Here is a 24,064-nt window from a genome sequence, read left to right on the forward strand (position 1 = left end):
GATATTGACACAAACAACAGATTTACTGACAATGGATTTTCATGCATCACAATTGAGTATCAGATTTGTTACAACAAAGATCATGCTAAAGAGAAACAATAGTCTTTTGGGAACGATATTATATTTGAGTCACATGCAATGCATTTGTAAAATTTTTAACCCTAATTAATAATTATTTGATAGTACAAAATGTGGTCCTACTGATTCAAAGAAATTTGCATTTACATGTAGTGCTGACATTGTGTGAGTGCATTACACAAATTTGGGTTTATAAATTAATTCAATCTGGAGTTTTGTGTGTTTGGTGAATGCTTATGCATATATTTTTAAAAGTCAACACTTTTTCATTTTTTATATGATCTGCTTCTTGTGACAAATTCGACATTTCCATTTCAACATTTGTATTCATTTCCAAGCTTTTTGCAACTTTTAGTTTAGCAATTATAAATGGTGTGCTTTAGCCCCTTTGGAACAATGCAACATGACAAACATTTCAAAAGCATGATAAGATATGTAATCAACAGCAGGAGTTAAAGCTGTTTTTAATTTTTCTGGTTAAAGCTGTTACTTAGTACTTGTATTAGCTAAGTCATTATTATAAAGTTCGTATTTCTCTGCTTAGTATTGATTTAGGCTTTTCTATTACATAGACACAGACAGCAAATCGCCTGTGGTAGATGTAAGCAATTAGTTTCTTCATCAACTATTTCATAACATACATGTTATCATCAGTATCTTACCTTTTGCTATGAATGAGTTATATGAATCATAATAAATAAATAAATAAATATCAATTGAATAGTGGAATTCAGTGTTCTAGGAAATACAAGAAAGAATCGTCATTTTATTCCCATGAATTTCCATTCTCAAGTGTTATATTCTTTTGAACAATTGAACTATTAAAAATAAATAAAGAAGTCTACTGCAGTAACTTATCCAGTTTTCACAATCTATTTCTAGACAATGCATCTACACACTGCAAAAGCATAAGTTAATTTGATTTACTAATTTAAATATGGAGGTTGGTGTGCTGACAAGGAGTAAGCTGCATATGATATTGAAACTATGCATGTAGAAGGAATGTATCATTTTGTCACCGATACTTCCTTTATAGCTTTTATTTTCCAGGAAACATAATTTTCAAGCTAATCTCTAATAATAACTACATATGGCTTGGTTTCCTCATGCCCTTGTTGAACTTTATCCAAATCTTCAAATTGAATACTGATACAAATATTTCTTCTAAATTTTCAATTTATTTGACATTGGCATCCCCTCAGAGTTACAAGGCATGTAAATTGTATCTGCACAGTGAGCCCTTGTCAAGTGCAAGATGAGGAAATGCCTTTTGGTTCCTTCTGTACATACCTCCTAATGTTTTAGTGATATCATTTTCCATGGATATAGCATGTAATTAAATATAGCCAACGGTTTTGGTCTAATGCTTCTGAGTTGTGTCAACTGCAGGACACTAAATTGTTGAACAATGATATCACCTTCACATGTATTAGCACATAAAAAGACACATAGATCCATATACCTGGTCCCAAGGAATAAAAAAGAAGCTCAGTTAACATGTTCCCTTTTAAAGACTTACATACCTCATCTTTATCATGTGCAGCACCCTGCATTGATAGCCTTCTCATTTTTAGTGAAGCTGCCATCTCGGCTAGAAGATTGACTGACTGCAACAATAAATTCAGTTAATCAATATGCACAGGCAGGGATACATGTCATCATTCCGACAGCCTACACATTCCCATAATATTGTTGCCATAATAGAAATCTAAAACATTGTCTGCCAATAAAAATTGGACATTTTTCATTCATAAAGTAAAATAAAAGTAGAAAATTGAAGATTGTGAGAACTGCATGTAGTAGTCGAGTAACAAGGAAATTCAATGGATAATTAAGATAACATAACATCCCAAAAGTATCTACTTCGTGTATTTCCTTTTCAGTAACTGTTCAAACTGAATGGGTTAAGGATTGCACTGGGAACATATATATACATATATATATATACAGAGAGAGAGAGAGAGAGAGAGGGAGAGAGAGAGAGAGAGAGAGAGTTTACAACATTATAATCATCTGGACCCAAAAAATGAGGACAAAGGTACCCAATTTTGGCGATTACAGCAAAGAGACTTCATGAACAAAAAAACATAGAAGAGAGAAGAGCAGGAAAGATTAAGAGAACTATAACTTGTAGAAGAAGATAATATACTAGAAAGGATAATTGTACAGATATATATGATGAATAGATATTGATATCCAAATGAATATATAAATACATATATATATAGTTGTCTATTATATGTGTGATATTATGAAGATTATTTAATTGTTGTCTATATGTTATTCTTCTAGCTTGTCTATTCTGGAATCTATGTCAACCTCCTATCACTCTCTTACTACTGACTGTGGTGGAATGTCCCCTTCTCATTAGTCCTCAGATTTTCACGGGATTGGCCTATCATCCGACCCTCATAGGCCAAGAGGATTGATTAGGGGGTCGAGTTGCGGTGATTCACGGTTTCACATTTCATGTCTATTGGGTTTTATGGCGAAATAAGGAGATTACACGTATTGTGAGACATGTGCACTTTGATTATAATATAATAATATTTTATAAAGTGCAATTAAATTAATGTGTAATAAAATAATAATAAAGTGTACCTACCCGATAAGAAGAGATCTTCTAGAAGGAATCATATGATTGGATAAGAAAGAAATAAAATAGAGGGAGGTGATTCATTGTTGGGCATCAGTAGTTGAGTATCTCTTCTTATGTAGACTTGTGGAGCCGAAGGGTTTTTTTGCAGATAATCATTTGGGAACAAAAACTCCTGATGGTTGGCATAACTGAGGAAGTGAGAGATCTTCCGAGGGGTTGCTATTGAGAGAGGGAGACACCTCAGTCTTCCTAATTGTGCTTAATGAGTTGTTGTACCTTTCATGGTGGATGGAATATACATGGTGCCTTCAGATGTTTCAGATTGAGTGCTCTATTTGCATCAGCTTTCCTTGAGGCTTATAGGTGATATTGTTGGAGGATGGTTGGACGTTGGAGATTGAATTGCATGAAGATTGGTCTGTTTGCAGGTCTGATAACAAAACCGACTTCAGACTATACTCCCACGATTTTGTTCACCTTTCATCATTGATGCATCTAATGCTAAGTTTAAGGACAGCAATAATTTTGTTTGCCTTGGGCGATTCTTCTTGAGGTGTTTCTAAGTGATAGTGTGGAAGAATTAGAACTCAATCAGTCTGAATCCAAAATCGTACCAGTCAGCTGTGACCCTTCGATTTTGTTCATACTACTTCATTTTGCATCAAATCTCATGATTTTATGGTAGCGCTATCCTTGTAAGGTGAAGGCGATCCCTTTAGGCTGTGTCACAGAAATCGGCGATTTTCAAAGATGAGGGCCGATTTTAATCGAATTTCAAACTAATATGAAAAATTCGTTCAAATTCGACCAAAAAATCGGATGGCCATGACGTCATTTTTTTTTATTAAAGTAAAAAATTTTAAAACGTTTTTCTAGGGTTTGTGTAAAGCGTTAAGGGTTTTTTTAAAAGATTTTCGGCGGATTCTCTATAAAGCGCTGTCGAGGGTATTTTTATCTGCAACTGCTGGGTCGCGATTGGCGAATATTCGCTTTCGTGGCGTCAAAGGTATTTGCTGGTATTTGTATCTGCACTCGGGTATTCGCTGGTATTCGCTGGTATTTGTATCTGCACTCCGGTATCCGTCGGATTTTCTCCAGCTGCCGCCGCGTTTTCTCCTGGCCGAGCCACCGCCGCCGCATTTTCTCCTGGCCGAGCCACTGCCGCCGCGTTTTCTCCTGGCCGAGCCACCGCCGCCGCGTTTTCTCCTACCCGAGCTGTTGTCGTGCCGTGTTCAGGTTGAGGTAGGCGCCCAACTCACATTTATTTTTTGTATGCTTTCATTATTTCGTTTATTTTTTGTATTATCATTTTATTCATTTCATTTTTTTTCTGTGCATTCATATATTTTATGGTTTTAAAGAAAATGGTATTTGTATATTTTAATAATTTTATTCATTTCATATAATTTATGTTTTTAAAGAAAATGGTATTATATATTTTATTCATTTCATAGATTTTATTATTATCAATATTATAATACTACTGTGATTTTTTATTTTACTACCGTTCATGATCATTTGTAGCTTATTTTGCTACAGTGATTTTATAATAGTAATTTTATTCATAGCTTATCGGACTCCAATATGTTAAAGTTTGATGCTGATTTTACTCCAATGATTTTAATTTTTAGATATTGATGCTGATTTTACTCCAATGATTTTAATTTTTAGCTACAAATAGTCATGAACTGTAGTGCAATATTTTACTACAGTGATTTTATTCTAAATATTAAACATTATAATATATACTTCAAGACACCATTATATTTTAAAACATATAAGTTATTTTATTACAGTGATTTTATTATATATTTTTCTTTTTAGAGTTAAATATATATTTAAATAAAGTTTTAAACTTATTGAATTATTTTGTTTTTTAGAGTTAAAAATTAACATATTATATATTTTTTGTTATAATGTTTTTAAATAAAATTTAATCCATGTTTTAAATATTAAAAATCATTTTTCTTCTAAATTGTACAGGTTATAATGGCTCCCAACAAATCAACTTCAGAAGGATGGAAACATGTGACCCGCCATGGTACTTATCTTCATTGTAACTTGTGCCCGAAAATTTATACCGGAACTTTAACAAGGATAAAGGACCACTTGCTTGGTATTTCAGGGGGTAAAGGTGGAGGTGTTACTGCATGTCCAAATGTGTCCAAAGAAATTAGAGATATTTTAGAGAAAGAGCAAGCCTCTTCGATTGCAGGAAAGATGCAGGTGGCACAAAAGAAACAGAGAATTGAAGAGGATCTGTCTAGATCCACATCTATTATGTCTTCCTCTTCGAGTCTACCCAAGGCCACAGGGACATCCAAAGAGAGTGGAACTTTGAAGAGTCTTTGGAAACCAGTAGAGAAACAACAGGTGGATGATGCACTAGCAGATTTGTTTTACACAAGTGCTATTCCATTCAATGTAGCTAGAAATCCGCATTTTCACAATGCAATTCAAAAAGTTGCAGAGTTTGGCAAAGGGTACACACCTCCCACTTCTGAGGCTTTCAGGACAAGTCTTTTGGAGAGGTCAAAAGAAAGAGTGACTGAGAAACTAGCTGAGGTCAAAGTCTCTTGGAAGGTAACAGGTTGCACCATATTGAGTGATGGATGGTCAGATATATGTCAAAGGCCATTGATCAATGTTTTGGTGGCTTGTCCTGAAGGTGTTGCATTCTTGAAAGTGATTGACACCATGAACCACAAGAAAACTTCTGAATACATATTTCAAATATTAGAGGAAGCCATTCTTGAAGTAGGAGTGGAAAATGTGGTTCAAGTGGTCACTGACAGTGCAGCAAATTGTGTGGGAGCTGGAAAACTGATTGTTGAGAAATACCCTCAAATATATTGGAGTCCATGTGCAGCACATTGTTTGGATTTGCTGCTTCATGATTTGGCTAAGTTTCCATGGATACATGAAGCAATTCATAGAGGGAGAGCAATTGCAAACTTCATAAGAAATCATCGTCTCACATTGAGTCTTTACAGGCAACATGCATCTAGGGAGTTGTTGCGGCCTTGTGACACAAGATTTGCTTCATTTTATATCACTTTGAAGAGAGTTGTTGAAGAGAAAGCAGCTTTGAGATCTGTTGTTTGTTCCAATGAGTGGGAAAATTCAGCGCTTTCGAAAAGTGCCAAGGGCAAGAACATAGAGCAAATTGTTTTAAATAGCAGCTTTTGGGAAAGTGGAACAAAGGTTTTGAGTATATGTGAGCCAATTGTTGATGTGCTTCGCATGGTTGATGGTGACAAACCTTGCCTTGGCATGCTTTATGAAAGCATGGATCGTTGTAAGGAAGCTATTCAGAGAGCACTAAATAATGTAGATGCAGAGTACATGGAGATATGGGCAGCAGTTGATTCTAGATGGAAAATGATGCACACACCTTTACATGCAGCAGCTTGTTATTTGGAGCCTAAGCTATTTCATATTGATCGACAAGCTGATTTTGAAATTATGGCAGGGTTTTATGAAGCCATTAGCAAATTTGAACTAGATCCAGCAATTGCAAGTCTAATCAGAGACCAAAGTTGGCTATACAAGAGAGCAGAAGGGTTGTTTGGAGTAGCAGGAGCCAAATATGATATGAAACGAGATGCGGTACCTAGTTATAGATGGTGGATGAGCTATGGAGCACAAACTCCTGAACTTCAGCGCTTTGCTATTAGAATATTGAGTCAGGGAGCAAGTTCATCAGCTTGTGAGAGGAATTGGAGTTGCTTTGACCACATCCATTCCAAGAAGAGGAACAAATTGTTGTCTGGAAAGTTGGGAGATCTTGTCTACGTTCGCAGCAATTTGAAATTGCTCATGAACAAATCAGCAAGTGACTCCACTTCTTCTTCACGACAACACATTCCACAAGACATAGAAGTGCCAGTTGCAGATGAGCCTGACTTTCTTGATGAGGAATTGGATAGTGATACAGATGATGATGCTACACCATCTGAGCCAAGTGCTCTTGATGACTTAGAGCTTTTTTGAAGTCTTAACTTTTTATTGTAACTTTTTGAAAAGAAAACATCTTCGCAATCGTGATTTCACATGTTTCTTATGGTTTATATTTTATAAATGTGCCATCTTTTATAATGACTTCAAATCTATTTAGCCATGTTAAGCTATTTTGATAATTTATTAGAAGTATACATATATTTAAAAAATAAACAAAATTATATAAGGCGAATTTTATCCGATTTTTTTTTTCGAATTTTTCCCTTGTCGAATTTCATCCGAATTTCATGGCCGTCGATTTCGAATTCGAATTCGAACCTTGTGACTTAGCCTTTAGGAGAGGAGGTTGAGGGTTTACTGCTGAGCAACATCAAATATCAGACTTTCTACTTGCAGCAGCAGGGGCGAATTATGAAGTGGTTTGAACTTGGGACATTGGAGGCTCTTTGTCTATGATATTGCTTGCTTCTTCACAGCGCCACATCCCAGGTTCATTTGCTAATAATACTTCGTTGTAATTATCAGTTTGAATGCTTAAAGATTAGGACTGTCATTTGTCTTCAGACTGTATAATATCAGTCCTTATATTTGAACAATTTCTTGCCTATGTAATGCCTTTGGATGGTCAAATGGAATAAGAAGAAAGGAGTTTGGGTTTGCATCTACATCACCTTTATATGTATGATTGTCTGAGGATGTATGCCAAGTGTTCATAATAATGTCAGTCTGCTGTATGATATGGTTTGATGACTTAGATTCATAAATATCATCCATAGATTGTTGCTTAAGCATCTCTTGTCATCTATCAATTAAGAAGAGTCATTTGGAGTTGATTTTTATTGAAATATTCATATAAGTCAGTCTTTACTACAATCTGAAAACGCTGTCAGCATAACACACAAACTCCAAAACAGCATAACACGCAACTAGGACAGCAAACATTCCTTGTTTTACAGTTAATACCAACAGGGGATATTTCATGTGGGGTATAAAAACAAAGAGAGAATACTTGGGCTCAAAACTTCAGTCTGTAATTCCCCACTTTTCTCACTAACAGGAAATAATAAATTAAAATACCACCTTGCTAAAATAATTTTTCAAAATGTGAAAGCATACCCTATGGTGTCCGATGAATGCCATACTTGCTGAGTTTGAAATGAAAAAAGTGGAAAAGCAAAAGACAAAGGAAGCAATAGCAGCAATGATGAATCAAAACGTATCTATGGATTCCTTTGTTACCCCAACTCCAAGCATTGATCATCCACATTCCTCCATTAATGAGAGTCTGAGGATTGTATTTCTACCTCTAGTCATATTCCTTCATCTTCACCAAATCTCATCCCTCACAATGTTCCAGGAGCACAATTGTCACTTGAGGATACCACTTGGAATAAGGAAAAATACAATGAGACTAAGATGGCAGCAGCAAACTTTTGGTACTAAAATAATTTACCCGTCAATGTGGCAAACAGCACATATTGGGAGGGCTTGGTGAATGCATTAATAGTTGTTGGTAATGAGTTTAAGACTCCAACAGCTAAAGAATTGACAGGGCCATTGCTAAAGGAAGACATAAAAATACATGGCTTGTGATTGATGATCAAAAGAAAGTATGGCAGACAAAAGGTTGCAGAATCTTATCAGATGGATGGACAAGAGGACAAAATGGAACTCTCCTTAACTTTTTAGTGGCTTCTAATGGCACATTGGTGTTCTTTGAAATCTCTATATGCCTTGCATGAAATAAAAAAAGTTGATACTTGTGCAATCTATACAATGGGGTGATCTAGGAGGTTGGGGCTAAGAATGTTGTCCGACTAATCACAGACAACACAGCAGCATATGTAGCCATAGGGAAACTTATTATGGAGACATCCTACTATTTCTCAGGCTCCTTGTGTTGCACATTGTCTAGATTTGTTGTTAGAGAACATTAAGATTGGATGGATCAAAAGTGTGGTTGAAGATGCTAAACAAGTTACTAGTTGTAACGTCCCCACTTTGAAATAGAATTTAATAATAAATACTAATAATAATCAAATTAAAATATTAAAAATTAAATTGTAATATAAAGAATATAATTAAGTATAATTAATTAAAATTTAATCATGTTAATGAATGGTCAAAAGACATGGAAGGAAAAGTTGTGACTCCCTCAACATTGAGATATAAAAGCGAGAAGAGAACCTCATTTGAGAGGGGGGGAATTTGGAAAATAAGAAGTGAGATCTGATTTAAATAAGAAGTGTAGATCTGATTATGAAAGGTTATGTCCCTTTTAAAGGGCAGAAATAATGAAGAGTTGCACTCTTTCAAAAGGTGCTAATGGTGGAAAGGGTGTGTCTCTTGTGAAGGAGCATGCATGATAAAGAGGTGTGACCTCTCCTTCACATTGAGAGATATAAAGGAAAGGAATCAAAAGCATCCAGTGATATCACCATCGATCAGATCAGATCAGAACTGTTATTAAGTTACAAGTAGTAACATCCTTGTTCTTGGTGGTATGCATCGGGATGTGCTGAATATGTGTGCTTAATATATGAAGCCTGATAATGTTGCTATGCAGAATTTAGTAGTACTATTAATATAGACTGCAATATCTACGACAGTCATACTTAATTTCATATATATTCATAATACATGAGAAGTTAGTATACTTATAGTCTGAATCATATTGTTACTGTCAGTATTTAAGAAGATGGGATTGAGTTGTTCCAAAGAGGGGATGTCTAAATCCAAGCAATAGGTTAAGTCCCAAGATAGGGTGGGGATCAGCGACCCGTAAGCCTTGAGGGTATTGTCATGATCCCACATTTTTGTAATAAAACATTCCCACTTTCCATTATTGTAGTAACCTAATTGGTGATGACTCCTTATTTTTGTAATATATATATTGATCATATTTTTAATTAATTAATGTTAACTGTTAAATGAGCTTTATCATAATATATTAACACATAATATAATATAATAATCATACAATGCAATACAAAATAAATTATCATATTGATACATAATACATTATATTTATCATATAATATATTATTAAACAAACATAAAACTATGATATTAAATATAAATATAAATCACCCAAGAAATACTCTATAAGTATTATGGAATAATACCCTAAAGCACCATACAATGTAAATAGAATTCTATCGCACATAATATAAAGTATTTACATTAACAAGTTTATGATTAAAAACTTATACCAAAAAGGGGCGCTTTACCTTAAAGAAAACGCATCATGTGAAACGGCGGGTCTATTAAACAAAGGCGCCGAGAGGGTTGCGGCTGGAACAGGTAGCAGTCACTACCATTCACCACAGCGATCACGTCCCTTGGAGGTATCCACTCCAAGCGCTTCCCCACGGGTATAAGGGTGCAAGCCGAAAGGAAGGAAGGGCACAGAGTGAATACGAGGGGTTAGCGTGAGACAACGGCAAAAGACCAGGTAAGAACTCTTACCCGCTAATATTCATTCTGCAGTAGAATTTAAATAAATAAAAGGAAACTTATGCATAGAAAGGTAGATAATTAGATACTAAATGAATGTATGAATACATATAAATATTAAATCAAACATTTGCATATATAGATGTAGTTAGATTACAATCATATATAAATTGAGGATAATACAATGGAAATTACTATGATTACATAATATTAATATATATATATATATATATATAGATATAAACCATAAGGGTATTCAAGTGTATGAATGAACCTCTATATACAATCAACTAGTAAATAGACTACAACTTCTATTTAAGGAATAAACAACATTATGCAATTAAGGACTAGTAGGTATGATATAAGTTACTACCAAGATTATGAATAAAGCAATGGCATATCCAAACCCAGTGAGGTAGATGAGGAATTAGGCAACAGGGATAGCAGGAACTAGGCCTCTGCCAGATAGGCCACCCACTGCAGTTGACAAAGGGCTTCTGACAGTTGGGCCAAGGGGGAGTGTACCGCCCTTGGGCCTGATAAGCGCTACGGGCATCCTATGGTAGCTAGTCCTCTCAATCTCATTAGGAACTAAATATGGGAATTGACTTATTGATAACAAGTGACTTTAAGTGAATTTGGCTAATTACACTATAAATAAATTATTCATACTCAAAAAATAAATTGTTGAAATCCACTGTTTATATGTTTCTTTAGATTGCGGAGTTGGGGACATTACAGGTATAGACCCAAGAGAGGTAAGGGCTTGGATCTGTAAACTTTGAGGGAACCTATTGTAGTTGGTCTCTAAACGCTTTGGTAACATGCATATCCTCCTTCCTTAAAGCTGAAGTAGTAGAAAAGGTTGGTACTTGCATCAAGAGTTATTATTGTAGATGAACAATTCACTTATTAATAATAAATTAATAGTAGATTTGTCTCCTAATCAATTTAGTTTAAGTCATAAGTATGTTGAAATGGATTAATTATGTTAATCAGGTAGGGGACATTACAAATGGTATCAGAGCTTTGATCCTACCATCTTGAAGGGTAAAAAGGAATCAATGAATCATTCTAGTCAATGAGAAGGAATCTAACAATATGAGTATTTGCGTGCATGCTCCGTGTTTGCATATATCCATGTGTATGCTCTGTGTTTGGTTCATGCCTGATATGTTTCCAGCATGTTTATTCCATGTGTGTTTCCAAAGCCATTTCATATTGGAAGTCATTTTGAACAATCCATGATCATTGCTTGAGGACAAGCAATCTTGAGCGGGACGGACTGTAATGTCCCCACTTTGAAATAGAATTTAATAATAAATTCTAATAATAATAAAATTAAAATATTAATAATTAAATTATAATATAAAGAATATAATTTAGTATAATTAATTAAAATTTAATCAAGTTAATGAATGGTCAAAAGACATGGAAGGAAAAGTTGTGACTCCCTCGACAATGAGATATAAAAGGGAGAAGAGAACCTCATTTGAGAGGGGGGGACTTTGGAAAATAAGAAGTGAGATCTGATTTAAATAAGAAGTGCAGATCTGATTATGAAAGGTTATGTCCCTTTGAAGGGCAGAAATAATGAAGAGTTGCACTCTTTCAAAAGGTGCTAATGGTGGAAAGGTTGTGTCTCTTGTGAAGGGGCATAAATGATGAAGAGGTCTGACCTCTCCTTCACATTGAGAGATATAAAGGAAAGGAATCAAAAGCATCCAGTGACATCACCATCGATCAGATCAGATCAGAACTGTTGTTAAGTTACAAGTAGTAAACCATCGATCAGATCAGATCAGGATAGTTATTAAGTTACAAGTAGTAACATCCTTGTTCTTGGTGGTATGCATCGGGATGTGCTGAATATGTGTGCTTAATATATGAAGCATGATAATGTTGTTACGCAGAATTTAGCAGTACTATTAATATAGACTGCAATATCTATGACAATCATACTTAATTTCAAATATATTCATAGTACATGAGAAGTTAGTATACTTATAGTCTGAATCATGTTGCTACTGTCAGTATTTAAGAAGATGGGATTGAGTTGTTCCAAAGAGGGGCAGTCTAAATCCAAGCAATAGGTTAAGTCCCAAGATAGGGTGGTGATCAGCGACCCGTAAGTCTTGAGGGTATAGACCCAAGAGAGGTAATGGCTTGGATCTGTAAACTTTGAGGGAACATATCGTAGTTGGTCTCTAAGCGCTTTGGGTAACATGCATATCCTCCTTCCTTAAGGATGAAGTAGTAGCAAAGGTTGGTACTTGCATTAAGAGTTATTGTAGATGAACAATTCACTTATTAATAATAAATTAATAGTAGATTTGTCTCCTAATCAATTTAGTTTAAGTCATAAGTATGTTGAAATGGATTAATTATGTTAATCAGGTAGGGGACATTACAAATGGTATCAGAGCTTTGATCCTGCCATCTTGAAGGGTAAAGAAGAATCAATGAATCATTCTAGTCAATGAGAAGGAATCTAATAATATGAGTATTTGCGTGTATGCTCCGTGTTTGCATATATCCATGTGTATGCTCTGTGTTTGGTTCATGCCTGATATGTCTCCAGAATGTTTATTCCATGTGTGTTTCCAAAGCCATTTCATATTGGAAGTCATTTTGAACGATCCATGATCATTGCTTGAGGACAAGCAATCTTGAGCGGGGCAGACTGTAATGTCCCCACTTTGAAATAGAATTTAATAATAAATACTAATAATAATAAAATTAAAATATTAATAATTAAATTATAATATAAAGAATATAATTAAGTATAATTAATTAAAATTTAATCAAGTTAATGAATGGTCAAAAGACATGGAAGGAAAAGTTGTGATTCCCTCAACAATGACATATAAAAAGGAGAAGAGAACCTCATTTGAGAGGGGGGAAATTTGGAAAATAAGAAGTGAGATCTGATTTAAATAAGAAGTGCAGATCTGATTATGAAAGGTTATGTCCCTTTTAAAGGGCAGAAATAATGAAGAGTTGCACTCTTTCAAAAGGTGCTAATGGTGGAAAGGTTGTGTCTCTCGTGAAGGGGCATACATGATGAAGAGGTGTGACCTCTCCTTCACATTGAGAGATATAAAGGAAAGGAATCAAAAGCATCCAGTGACATCACCATCGATCAGATCAGATCAGAACTGTTATTAAGTTACAAGTAGTAACATCCTTGTTCTTGGTGGTATGCATCGGGATGTGCTGAATATGTGTGCTTAATATATGAAGCATGATAATGTTGTTACGCAGAATTTAGTAGTACTATTAATATAGACTAAAATATCTATGACAGTCATACTTAATTTCATATATATTCATAGTACATGAGAAGTTAATATACTTATAGTCTGAATCATGTTGTTACTATCAGTATTTAAGAAAATGGGATTGAGTTGTTCCAAAGAGGGGCAGTCTAAATCCAAGCAATAGGTTAAGTCCCAAGATAGGGTGGGGATCAGCGACCCGTAAGTCTTGAGGGTATAGACCCAAGAGAGGTAAGGGCTTGGATCTGTAAACTTTGAGGGAACCTATTGTAGTTGGTCTCTAAGCGCTTTGGTAACATACATATCCTCCTTCCTTAAAGCTGAAGTAGTAGCAAAGGTTGGTACCTGCATTAAGAGTTATTGTAGATGAACAATTCACTTATTAATAATAAATTAATAGTAGATTTGTCTCCTAATCAATTTAGTTTAAGTCATAAGTATGTTGAAATGGATTAATTATGTTAATTAGGTAGGGGGCATTACACTAGTTTATCTATAACCATACTTGCTTCCTTTCTTTGATGAGAAAGAACACAAATGGCAAGGATCTTGTACGACTAGGAGTGACACAATTTGCTAGCCACTTTGCAAAGCATTCTTGCTGCAATTCCTCATCTCAAGCAAATGTTTGTGTCGGATGGTTGATTGGAGTCACCATTTTCCACGAAGGTTGACAGGGAGAAGAATACAAGAACAATTTTTGATGACTTATTCATCAAAAGTGGAGGACTTAATCAAGGTAAGCAACAAATATAAACATAAACTTCATAAAAATATATATATATAATATATATATATATATATTTTTGAGGGGTTAATTTTGTAATACTTTCAAATTTAGTTTCAATTTTTACTGTGACAAAACCTTTGGTCAAGGTTCATCATAAGCTGGATGAAGACAGTATGTTGATGGGTTTCCTCTATCAGGCCATGAATAAGGCCAAAGAGGCCATTTTGCATTATTATGGTGGAAGAAAAAACATCTATGAAATCATTTTGCACATTATTGATTGCAAATGGACTAACCAACTCCACCAGCCGATACATCCCTTGGCCTACTACCTAAATCCAAAGTTCTACTTCTCTGATACATTAAGGGTTAATGAGGAGGTCATGGCAAGTATTATTTCATGCATTGATAAGATGGTGTCATATGCTGAGATAAGAGACAAAGTTCTTGATGAGTGGGAGGTGAAATTACAAAATCTGATTTACTATATCAGATTTATGACTCTAGAAACATCCATTTCACATACATAATAATTAAATTTCTATATTTCATCTACCTATTCAAGGTCTACAAGGGTGTAGAGAGGAGGCTCCTTTCTTCAACTCAACCAATTCAAAGGAGAGAAAAACAGCCGATAAAAAAATCTTTTAATTTTTAGCTCAATATTATAAGTAGAAATTAGAAACTTGATTCTTATAACCTTTACTTAATTCTTATATTTTAAAAGTTGTTTTATAGATCTATGGTGGAAGAATCATGGTGCTGGCACAAGAAATCTTCAAAGGCTAGCCATCCGTATTTTGTCCCAGCCTTACAGTGCTTTTGGGTGTGAACGCAATAAGAGAGTATTTGAGAACATTCACGCGAATAAGAGAAATAGGTTGACCCAAGAGGGCCTGAATGATCTTTTTTTCGTTTGATACAACCTTCACCTTTGAACTAGAAAGGTGGAGGGAATTTCATTGGATGAGATTGATCCTTATGGTGAATGGATTGTTGATGAACAAGAGATGTCCTCATTACTAATGAAGATGTTGCAAAATTGGATGCAATGGAGGAAAACAAGGACACTTTTGAAGAAACAATCTATTATCATTTTGATACTAACTTACCTTCTAGTTCGTGACTTGGAAATTTAAGTTACACTAGCAGGGGAAAGAGTAATATGTAGATTGTATTTGACTGTTTTTTTCATTTGACATATCATATGTAAACAACTACAATGTCGTTATACACATTATTTATAATTTGTTGTATTGCAATGTATTGTTTGACTTTGAAACTATGAAATTTCAAATTTTGAGAGTTTGAGAATCATATCACATATAGTCTTTGAATTATGACAAAATGATAGTCAAATTAGACTTTTATGCCTCTAAATGCAATAATTTACTTTTTGTGTAATTATAAGTGGTTTTTTTTTTTTGCTGACTCCCAAGTCCAAGTCAAAAATTTGGGCTGCCGAGTCCAAGTCCTCAAACTACGGTACATACTATTCCAGCTTGAGTTGTCCTAAAAATGGAAAATTAAAATGCTTACAAGAAAGAAAATTTGTTGGAATGACAGAAACAAGTGAGTCCAATGGTGATTATTTCCAAGGGACTCCCCCGCCTAGATTAGGTGCATCTTGTAAACTATGATTAGGTTATTTGCATTGGCAAAGGCTAGAATGCAAAATCCTTTGAATCTAACTCGTGTAGACCTAGTCCATTCTCTGTAAGAATTATAAGTATGTGTTTTGCATGCCCAATATTGGCTCTACAAACGAGAATCCTTTGAATCTACTTTTGGAGACAAATCTCATCCAATGAAAGATCACGAACAAGTGTCTAATGCACCCAAGAAGAGTGACATCACCAAACAAGGAATATAGGTCAATATATAGGTCACCATCAATGTGAAAACCAAGGGATAATGAAATCAAAGAGAAACACCAAACTCCAATGGAGATATTAGAAATAGGAGATGGGCCCTTGTAAACTCAAGAGCACATGCATCTTATATGCACACAACATGTCCTTGGATCTCCATTAGAAGTTTCCTGATTCAGTAAACACTCGTTAAATCCAATTCATGAAATTAAATGGAGTGTTCTTAAATTTTTATACCAAGAGACACATGATTTTGGAGCATTGTTTGGGAAGCTTTTTTAATTTTCCTACAAAACTATCACACAGGCCAGATTTCAATGCAGGTTGTGAAAATCCATGCAGCATAAATCACATGCAGGGGTTGTTGATTTCAATATCCACTATGTCAGGAAAAACAAATATTACTAGGGTTCATGTTAATGATGGCTATTTGCTAACAGCCTAACACCAATTGACAATAATATTTTTGGCTAAATGCAAAACAAGCAGAAGGAGAATGAGCAAGTCCTAGAAGGCCATAGGAACATGAGAATTCGAAAACACTATAGGATGCAAAGCAAGTTGGAAGAAAACCCTCATGCCCCAATAACATGTAGAGCAGCATTGATTACCCACACCATATGTTAAGGCACTAGAACACTTCAGTGGAAAGGTTAAAGAAGACATCTGAAGAAACATCAGAGGTCACATATCCTGCTCCACACAAGTGAAAGTGGCTACATGCACTATTGGAATGCATAATGTAGAAGGTGAAGAAAGCAAAGCATGAAGAAGAGCATACACTGGAAAAATAGGAAAGAAATTATATACATATTAGCAAGCATGAAGAAAAGCATACTCTGGAAAAATAGGAAAGAAATTATATACATGTCAGCAAGAAAATGGTGAAGGTCAGTGGATCTCAAAACTATGTCCAATTCCAATAGAAATTGTAGAGTAAAATAATCTTGAGGGCTGTGAATGTGTGTAATGTCCCACCCTAGTTTGGAGCACTGAACAAGCTGTAGAACTGAAATTGACCTGCTTGTTCCGTGTATTATTTTTGTTAGGTTGATTTTATCTTTCACAACTAGACAGGAGTTGCAGAAGGGGTTTTGTGTTTCTGTTTGCAATGTTTGAGTTGATAGTATTGAACAACAATATTTTTGCAATAGTAAACACAAGTATTACAAAATATTAAACAACATCAAGTATTATGCAACTAGAGAGCATTTAATTTCCAGATCTAATTATAGTATCAGTATTACAAAATTTGTAGACAAAGAGAATGGCCTATTTCAGGAATAGGTCTTACAAATCAGATTTAAGCATACCCAGTAGATGTCCTCTGGATCTTGATGAAATAAGGCTTCTCAACAGATGACTTCTGGGTCTGAAACACCAAGCTACCAGCCACTTAGGTCACTCAGAAATCTGATTGCAGCACCCTTAATCTGTCCTCTCCAACCCAAAATACCTCTCGATAGGATAGTCTAATTTGGCTTCTCAAGAAGTGCAAAAAGGTGTCACCAAAACATAGGCGACTTGGCCTCAAATCACCACATTTTTAGGGAGCTGTACGACCTGCTTTAAATCAGGTTTTTTATATTAGTAACCCTTTAGTGCTCTGAAATTGTTGGAGATCTGCTCCAAACCCGCTGAGAATGAAGGACTGATGTAGCCCAATACCAAACAGCAATTGAGTGGCTTTCCCCAACTCCAAAATTGCTAGAAACGGGTGCGGCCAGGCAAGCAAGCTCGTCACTCAGAAAATAACCAGCATACTGCCCCAAACTTATACCTTTGATGCTCTAATGAAACCTTTGAAATAGGATTTCCTCACACACCTGGGAAGATCTTTCACTTCTGCAAATGTACACTTTATGAAGGGTTTCGTCTTCACAAGCTGCTCTAAACCTTCGGGTTCAACTAACTCCTTAGGAAGCAAAAGAGAGAATATTCAACATGCCACTCCAAGTTGCCTTTTATAGCCTCCTTCTATTCCTATGCCTTAATTAGGGATTTTACTTTCCAAGTGACCACTTTTGATTATATGAAGTTTATTCACTTTTAATCTCTCACTAACAAACCTTTTTCTCTCTCCAAAAGGGTGCCCACTCACTCTCTCTCTAGACTTACTTCATAAAGTACACTTTTGGAAGAGTTTCACTCAAGTTTAAATGTTTATTTAACTTAGCAACTGGAGATATTATAAAATAATAACTGATGCCTCCCAATCCCCTCTAGCAAGCTGTCTAAACCATGAGAGAATCAACCCAAAATGGGTCCTCTATCTATTTTGTTAGTCTACAAGGACCTGGTGATAGACTAACCCTGTTAATTGAAGCTGGCTAAGAAAGGGACACTACAAAGTGCCTAGGAACTAAAACAGCAAAACAATGAAAGCACAACTAGAGGTAAACCAAAGGAGAGTAAACTCTAACCATATTATACAAGTAAAAATTTAAATAGCCAAGTGATGGAGGTCATCAAATGGAAAACAAAAATCACAAGATACTTATTATTAAGTAGTAAGTAGATTGCAGACTGAAAAGTTCTGATTACAAATAGATTTTTATAGAAAAAAATGACACATTCATTGATCTTGTTAAAATGTGGACTGAAACCTTTGAAAAGCATATTTTTTAAATTCATGGAGTCATGATCCGTAAATTCATTACTCTCTAGAAATAATGTTGGATTTCATTTCATTTTGGGGTGAATTTCCCACCCTATCTAGAAACAACTGGAAGGTAAAGTATAGTCCGACTCCTAAATGATAAGAAAAGCAAGAAATTGATAATCTAACTCCTGAAATTAGATAAGATATAACCACTATGTTATCTTGGGATCAATACATACATCATGTTTATCAAGCTAATCTATGTTTCCAAGTTCAGAATGACAAGAAAAACACAATTATTTGAAGTGTCAAAAAAAATCAAAATTCAGAAAATGAAGCATATTTGATGTGTTACAGGAACCATGACCATAAATAATATCTCCACAAATACAATTAGATAAAATCATACAACAGCTACATTAAATTGAAATCAATTACTGCCACAATCTTATTATCACCTAATCTTCAAAAGGACAAGAAAACTGTCAATATCTAATTTCCCTTTTAAATAATCAAACTCCTGAAAGAGAAAAATAAATGTATTAAGTAATAAGTTTTCAAAATAACTATACAGAATAATATTTTGACAGTACGCAAAGATAGCAAAACAAAATCAAGCAATTTATATTCATATTTAACAAGAAAATCCTACCTTTAGCTTTGGAGGAATAGCCATGTTCTCGGACTGTTTCGAACTATCACCTGTCCCTATTGAATCTGTAACTGAATCTTCAGTCTTGGAGTGAAAATCTGGATGCCCTGTCTATCATAGGAAAGAGACAATAACAATCAAATTAGTAGAAACTAACACAACACTCTGCTCTTTGGACAAGAAAAGGGTACAATTATCAATTACATTAGAAAAAAAATAGTTTACTAAAAACCTAAAACAAACAAAAAAAATCATTATTTTGGGAACCAGAGAAGGCAAGAAAATATCTTATTTCAGTTTATATAATGGAAATCACCCACGTAAGACTTTTGTTTCATTAACTCTACATTCCAAAGTTTTCTTGGTCTGGTAATGAAATTAAAACCGTGTGTCACAGGAATTTCATTTACACCTTTCAAAAGTCAGGACGAACCGATCTACACAAAATTTATCTGTAAAACTGATGGATGAAACAGGATATACCATACTTTAAGAAGTCACCAGGAAGCACATAGGGACAAGGATATACCTAGCTTGTGTATATACTAATAAATGTCTTAAGGCTTCTATAATACCATTGATGACACTTTTTGAATCCATAGAGTCCTTGCATAAAATTCCAAGAATATAAAATCTTTTTAATAACATTGTCACTGAATGAAATGTTCTTTATTGCACTCAAGGAATGGTCGATTGAACTGTAAAATGACACTGAGAATCTCTTTTCTCTACTTATATGCTTAATTCAAAATAATAACCTTGACCTGAGCATGCTTGATACGATATGCCATTTTTTCATCATGGACTGTTAAAGCCCTACACTTTCTGTTGTGGAATGGTGAAACAGGGATCAAAGGAGAGTCAACAGTCAAATTTTTTACCTTGCAGATATCATTAAACAGCTCACTGATATCACATATAATTTAAGGCAGACTCCCTCTATACCAATAAATCCACTTTGCTGATTCCCAGATTGATTGATAAGCATTATATGAGGAACAATTCCTCATTTGTATCTCTCTGATTGCACTGTTTATTAATAAAACGTTTATTTCCCCTGATGATGGATCATAGAGTTTGATCCAACACATTGGGCATCAAAATTCTACACAGTTTTATCCAGAAAAGCAAGCTACAAACATCGTGGACTGTGGAAATTTCATGGTTATAAAATCTTCCAGGTTCATGGAGTCTGAGAAAGAAATTATTTGAGATTTCTGTCTATTTTCTTCAATTTTAAGTCAAAATAGGAACTATGTCATGTGGTGAAAATGATATGATGTCATCAATGATGCTATAGACAGTTTATCAAGAATATCTTGTGATATCATAATGATTTGATTATGTTACAGTGTTGCCACCAAAGGTTCTAGTCAGATTCATTTCCTAATGGTTGAAAAGGATGAGATCTGATCAGGACCATAACACAAAACAAAACCATAACAATGCCATTCCTTTGAAGTTTTTTTCTAAAGTTTAACATAAAGGCAAAACATATACCAAAACAACTGATTATGAAGTAGGCAAAAATATATTAAAACAACTGATTATGTTACAGTGTTGTCACCAAAGATTCTTGTCAGATTCATTTCCTTGCATGAGTTTGATTATGGTTGAAAAGGATGTGATCAGATCAGGACCATAACACAAAACAAAACCATTACCAAACCATTATAAAAACAGCTGATTATGAAGTAGGTCTGTCAATTTTAAAAAGGCTCAAGGCACACCAGTTCCAAAGAATCAAAGAGAATCCAGATGGATTGAACATTGACAATCAACAAGACAGTAGGAACCCTCCAAACCCCATAGATACAGCATAAGCACTTGTTCCCCAGAAGTATCAGAACTGTTTGCCCTTATGTTAAAAAATGTAACAACAAAGTTAGTCATAGGGGAATAAACAAGAAGAACAGCAGATGAATCTGCACAGTAGCAAGAAACACAGAAAAAGAATCAAGAATCCAGAGAGGCATTGCAGTTAGCATTCACAAAATCCCTAACTGCTCGTGTCCCAAATAGGTCAATCCTAGTTATTTCCAATATCAACTTGATGCCACTCAAATTAGAAGCTAATTTGGCCAAAATATCAGCAACTTGATTTCTTTCCCCTCCAGTATGGTTCTACTTACAACAGTGAAACCATCAATGCAAACAATATCTTCCTTACATTCATTCAACTGCCACTACTAGAAGTTGGAGGAGGTATTTCTTTTCAAATGATCAGCTAAGATTTTTGAGTCTGATTCCAAAATATTATCAGTAAAATGCCTTAGCTTAGCTTCTAAAAGAGCTTGGCAAATGAACATAGCCTCCACAAAATTATTAGAACCAACAACAAGAATACCAGCAAACCGAAACTTGTTTGTTCCATTATGACCATGACAAACACCTCCCATGCCAGCATTATCTCTTGAGCTGCATGAATATTAATTTTAACCAAGCCCAGACGAGGATGTCCCCATTTAGTGAGTTGATATTCCTCTGAGGGCTATTGTTGGAAGAGGCAAAAGAGCAAGAAGCCACAAGAATACCTAGCCTGATCAGAACTCTAAATTTTCTTTAAAAACTCACTCGATAGTCTTGAATCCAAACTTGACAGCTTTCTTTAAGATTGGCCATTAAACTTGACTTATATGCCTTGTTGTACCATTGAAAATCCTCTTATTTCATTCCCACCAAATATTCCAGCAAATCAAACTAGAACTGATATGATGCAACAAAATAAGGGCTTTTAACTTCAAAGAAGGTTTTGGTTAATTCACAAGAGAGTCTTGGATAGACTCATAATTATTCCATGAGATTCCCAACAAATCACAAAAGAAATGATGAAGGAAAGGGGCAGAAGCAAGCTAAAAGATATCTGCAAGACTCTTCATCTTGAAGGCGGAGAATACATCTATTCAAACCATAGTTTTAAAAATCGTGGACTCGCCACGGACTCGCGAGTCCTTGGGAGCCACAAGTCGACTCGCCAAGGACTCGCGAGGCGAGTCCTGGCGAGTCCACCTGAAAGACTCGCGAGTCTTTTGCAAGGACTCGCGCGAGTCTTTTGCATGGACTCGCGAGTCTTTCAGATGGACTCGCCAGGACCCAAAAAAAAGTCATGCAAGCTTTAAAATTGAGTTTTTAAAAAAAAAAATTGCCTTCATTTGGCATAACTGAGGGAGTGAAAAATAAAAGAAAAATAACACCCGATGTCGTTATAAAATAATAAAAGTATTTTTGGCCTCGCGGGGCGCTGCCCCTCGACCCCGCCCTGTATCGCGACAGGGAGCGCGCAAGGGGCGCAGCCCCTTGACCCCACAAGGGGTGATGCCCCTTGACCCCAACTTGGGGGCGCTGCCCCCAAACCCCCGTCGAAAAATATAGGGGGAAACTGCGCCGATGGAAGTAGGGAAAATTTAACCTCCGAGTCTGATTAGGCTCCATATAACAACATAATTAGCATTGAAGAAATCTTGGTATTATACATTTTAGAGTTGAAAGTTTGAAACTATGAGTATGTGACATGTGTAATGTCTCAATTATGGCTCTTATGTTCTCTAAATGCATTAATTTCTTTATGCTTTTTTGTAAAACTACGGTTTTTTTTTTTTGCCGAGTCCTTGCCAAGTCTTTCACGAGTCTTTCACGAGTCCGAGTCCGAGTCCAAATTTTTGGTTTGCCGAGTCCGAGATTTTCAACTATGATTCAAACCAACAACCCCCCATTTCCAAAGGTTATCCTGATGAAGAAATTTATCTTAAGCTGCAAGCCACATAAAAGCATTAACATTAGGCCAACATTTAGGATGCCAAACCCTTTTCCAACACTTGGAGATGTTAACTTTTAAGTTTCTTTCCAAAAGAGTTTTATAGCCAATTTGCACAATGTTGATCCAAAACATTTCAAACCTCATATGGGGAGATCTAAATGTCTATCTAAAGAGACCTTCCAAGACGCTAAAAATGAGCTAAACAAACACAATAAAAATGAAAAAAAAGTGGAAAAAATAGTCAAAAAATCATTATTTTATCATATAAATGCATGAACACCCCTCACACTTCCTCACAAAGCACTTGTAGAGAATTTATATTTTTCACAAAAATGTGCCAAATACCGAATTTCTCCTAAAGTAATAAAATTGTGAAAATGGTGTGCAACATGAAGTTTCATGTGGTTTCAAAGGCCTTAATTTGGGCTTAGTGGTGGGAGTGCTGCTCCTCGATCCCACTCTGTATCACAACAGAGAATGTACTTGGGACATTGCCCCAAAACCTTACAGCAGCACTAACCCTTGACCCTACTAGGGCCATTGCCCCCAAACACCCACGAGGGGCACTATCCCTCAGCCTCATTGGGGGCATCACTCCCAAACCCCATGAGGGATACTACACTCAACCCCAGTGGGGTCTCCACTCCTAGACCCCCAATAATTATTGGGATTTCTTCTCTTATAAGAAAGTTGATTACAATGAGGGGATTTGAGAGTGGAGACCTCAATTGACAACTTAGACAATTATTTTTATCATTATCATAATATCATTAATCAATGATGAAGTATCATACTGTAAGTATCAAATATTTAAATACCATTATTATTATAAAATGCAACATAACTTCATCTTTCCACAAGAAAGGTAGACAAAAATTAAAGGCCATTGATTTGGTTGAGTCAAAGTGACAAACACAGCCTTAAATGTAGAGTGAGCAGCTGCAACAAAGTGCAAAGATTAGAACCTCTCCCTAAGTTTTCACTAGACTATGGAAGAGGAAATTATAAAATTTGCAATATGCAATTTATGAATTATGATGATGATTTTCAAAGGCAATCATCATAAATTCATAATAGTTGC

The 24,064-nt window shown here is 35.2% G+C and overlaps 1 protein-coding gene across 4 annotated transcripts in view; it reads right to left on the minus strand.

The window, feature by feature from the left end:
• Positions 1-24,064, minus strand: part of LOC131064292 (uncharacterized) — a 228,397-nt gene that overhangs the window by 17,911 nt on the left and 186,422 nt on the right. For all 4 annotated transcript variants that reach the window (XM_057998391.2, XM_057998394.2, XM_057998392.2 and 1 more), the window contains 2 exons: positions 19,227-19,337; positions 1,602-1,685 (listed from right to left, as the gene is read on the minus strand). In XM_057998391.2, coding sequence (XP_057854374.2) covers positions 1,602-1,685; positions 19,227-19,337 — 195 coding nt within the window. The remainder of the gene's footprint in view (positions 1-1,601; positions 1,686-19,226; positions 19,338-24,064) is intronic.

This window comes from Cryptomeria japonica, chromosome 2 (genome assembly GCF_030272615.1).
Source record: "Cryptomeria japonica chromosome 2, Sugi_1.0, whole genome shotgun sequence".
Lineage (NCBI taxonomy): Eukaryota > Viridiplantae > Streptophyta > Pinopsida > Cupressales > Cupressaceae > Cryptomeria > Cryptomeria japonica.